Below are 2,571 nucleotides of genomic sequence, written 5' to 3'. Positions count from 1 at the left end.
TGCTGCTTGCGCGCCCGCCAGCGGGTCTTGTCCATCTGCAATGTGCCTGCCAACCACAAGCCCGACACCATCGCTGCCTCCAGGCGCGCCGAGGTAGTGATGGCAGCAGCGTTGCCCAGCTCATTGGAGCGTGGGGCGACCTGTCTCGTCGGCTGGGCCAGAGCCCGGACACCGTCGACGACAGCCTGCCACCCCATCATGATGCTGCAGCAGAGCGGGGGACGGCCACAGATGAGCAACAGCATGGGCTTCAGAGGTGTGACGGCAAGCAGCATTTCAAGGATGGTTTGAACCAGGAGCAGCAGCAGCCGTGGAAGGACGAGCTAAACCAGCACAAGGGGCCGCAGCAGCAGCAGGGTGGGGCAGCCGCTCGCCCTGGGGCCGACGAACGCCTGAATGGTGTTGTCATCGAGGCGCTCAAGCTGGCACTGCGCTGCCTGGCAGGCCAGCCGCCGCGCCGTGACGGTCGCACGCCTGCGGAGCGCGCTCTGGGCCTGGCGGCTGCGCTCGCCGACCTGGCTGGCGCAGGGCTGCCGGTCGATGCGGCCATTATAGCGGCAGCCATCGTGGCCGACGCCGTGGACGCTCGGCTGCTGCACATCCGCAGCGTTGAGGCCAAGCTGGGGCCGGAGGTGGCTGGGCTGGTGCACGACGCGCTGGCTGTGCGTCACGCTCCGGAGCGCGTGGAGCTGTACGATGACGAGGCCTCCAGGTGACAAGGCTTTGGGGGGGATGTTTGGGGGGAGCGGTGGGGCTAAAGGGGTATACTCTGATGATGGCGGGAGGGGATGAGGCGACGCAGGGTTGGCAAGCGGAGATTGTGCAAGCACGAGCACGGCGGAGGGGCGCGGGTCAAGCGACGGCCGAATGTGGCGGCAGCTTGACTATGTCGACAGCGCTGCTGCCTGCAACATTTTGTGGCAGCCGCCTGTGGCTGCCGCTCTTTTAAGCCACGGCCCTGCCTGGCCCCCCGCTCTCTCAGCGCCATTCGCGACTGGGTGCTGTCAGCATACGATGTGCGCGGCGCGGTACTGGAGGTGGCCAGCCGCTGGGTGGGCATGGCTCACGTGCGCGGCCTGCCGGTGTACGAGCAGCAGCTCGTGGCGCTGGAGGCGCTGCAGGTGTTTGCCCCGCTGGCGCATGCCCTGGGCCTCGGCGCGCTGGGCGCACAGATGGAGGACGCTGCTTTTCAGGTCAGGCGCTGGGCTGCAGGAGTATCCCGGCAAGGGGCAAAATGGGTAGACGCGACGCACATGCTGCTGGGGACCAGCACACAACCAGCGTGAGCCCCGACTACTCTGGTCTTGTGCTGTGTTGGTGCAGTGCCATCAGTGCTGTACTGGCACTCATAAGTTTCTTGCCCCCTCACATGCTGTGCCCCCACCCAGGTGCTGTTCCCGCAGTCGTACGCGGCAACAGGCGAGTGGCTGCGGTCGCTGTCAGGCCGCGCACACTCTTTGCTGGACGCAACAGCCGACGCACTGGCGGCCGCTGCAGAGGCTGACGCCGAGTTCAAAGCGCTTGCTGGAGGCGTCGAGGTGAGCACCAGACCGGGGCCGCCGGGGACCTACGGGACAGCATGCCCGGCGATCAGCAGCAGCGTGTGTAGAGCGATGTGTCTCTGCCTGTGGCTGCAGCCTGACATTCTGCTTCCGCTCCGCACCGATTCCGGCTGGCGGTTTCTCACACACATCCTGCACCAATGCTCCCGCCACAGCTCATCACCCGCACCAAGAGCCAGTACAGCGTCATGCGCAAGCTGCTGGGCCTGGACAACCTGGCAGCGGGGGGCCGGCGGCGCGACCAGCTGTACGACCTGCTCGGCCTGCGCGCCATAGTGGAGCCGCGCAGAGACCTCCCGCCCGACCAGGCCGAGGCCGCAGCCACCGCGGCGTGCTACCGCCTGCAGCAGCTGGCCTTTGAGCTGTGCCCGCCTCTGGCTGGGCGCTCCAAGGACTATGTCGCGGCGCCCAAGGCCAACGGCTACCAAAGCCTGCACGCAACACTCCAGCTTGATGGCGGGGCAGGGGGCGGTGATGGCGGCGACGCCGTGGCTGACGCCTGGTCGGCCAGCACCACTGCCCAGAGCACCTGGGAGGAGTGCGATGGCGCAGCAAGCGGCAGCACCGGCGGCGGCAGCATGGACGCCACCAGCAGCCCCACCGCAGTCACCAGCTGGGCTGCCAACAGGGCGGCAGCAGTGTCGTCCGCCGTAGCATCGCCCGTGTCGCCGCCAAACGCTGTCGCGGCCGAGGTGGAGGCGCACGTGCTGCGCTACTGCGAGCTGCAAGTGCGCACTGTGGCGATGCATGCAGCTGCTGAGCGCGGCGACGCGGCCCACGCCGGCTACAAGGGGCGGGTGGACAGGCGGCAGGTGGGCGTTGGCTGGGGGCGAGCACCTTTGCGCATCGCCACGTGCCCTTTTTGTGGGATGCTGGCATGGGGAACACTTCGGAGTTTTTGAATGTATTGCTGGGATAAGGATTGCGAGGGGCTTCTGGAACCCACAGAATGGGGTGTTGTCCTTGTGATCATGCACCCTAGGTCCTCACTTTTGCGTGCTCTCACCAG

General features: G+C 67.0%; 1 protein-coding gene across 1 annotated transcript; it reads left to right on the top strand.

Annotated features, from left to right (window-relative positions):
• Positions 1–243: 243 nt before the first annotated feature.
• Positions 244–2,531, top strand: MNEG_7891 (hypothetical protein; the record flags this gene model as incomplete). The annotated part of the gene is made up of 6 exons (XM_014043635.1): positions 244–256; positions 445–712; positions 983–1,193; positions 1,389–1,538; positions 1,718–2,374; positions 2,511–2,531. The coding sequence occupies 6 exons, from the start codon at positions 244–246 to the stop codon at positions 2,529–2,531; spliced, it is 1,320 nt and encodes a 439-aa protein (XP_013899089.1).
• Positions 2,532–2,571: the final 40 nt, after the last annotated feature.

This window comes from Monoraphidium neglectum (assembly GCF_000611645.1).
Source record: "Monoraphidium neglectum strain SAG 48.87 unplaced genomic scaffold scaffold01441, whole genome shotgun sequence".
NCBI classification, from domain to species: domain Eukaryota; kingdom Viridiplantae; phylum Chlorophyta; class Chlorophyceae; order Sphaeropleales; family Selenastraceae; genus Monoraphidium; species Monoraphidium neglectum.
Note: the sequence above shows the minus strand (reverse complement) of the source record. Positions and strands in the feature narration are given on the sequence as shown.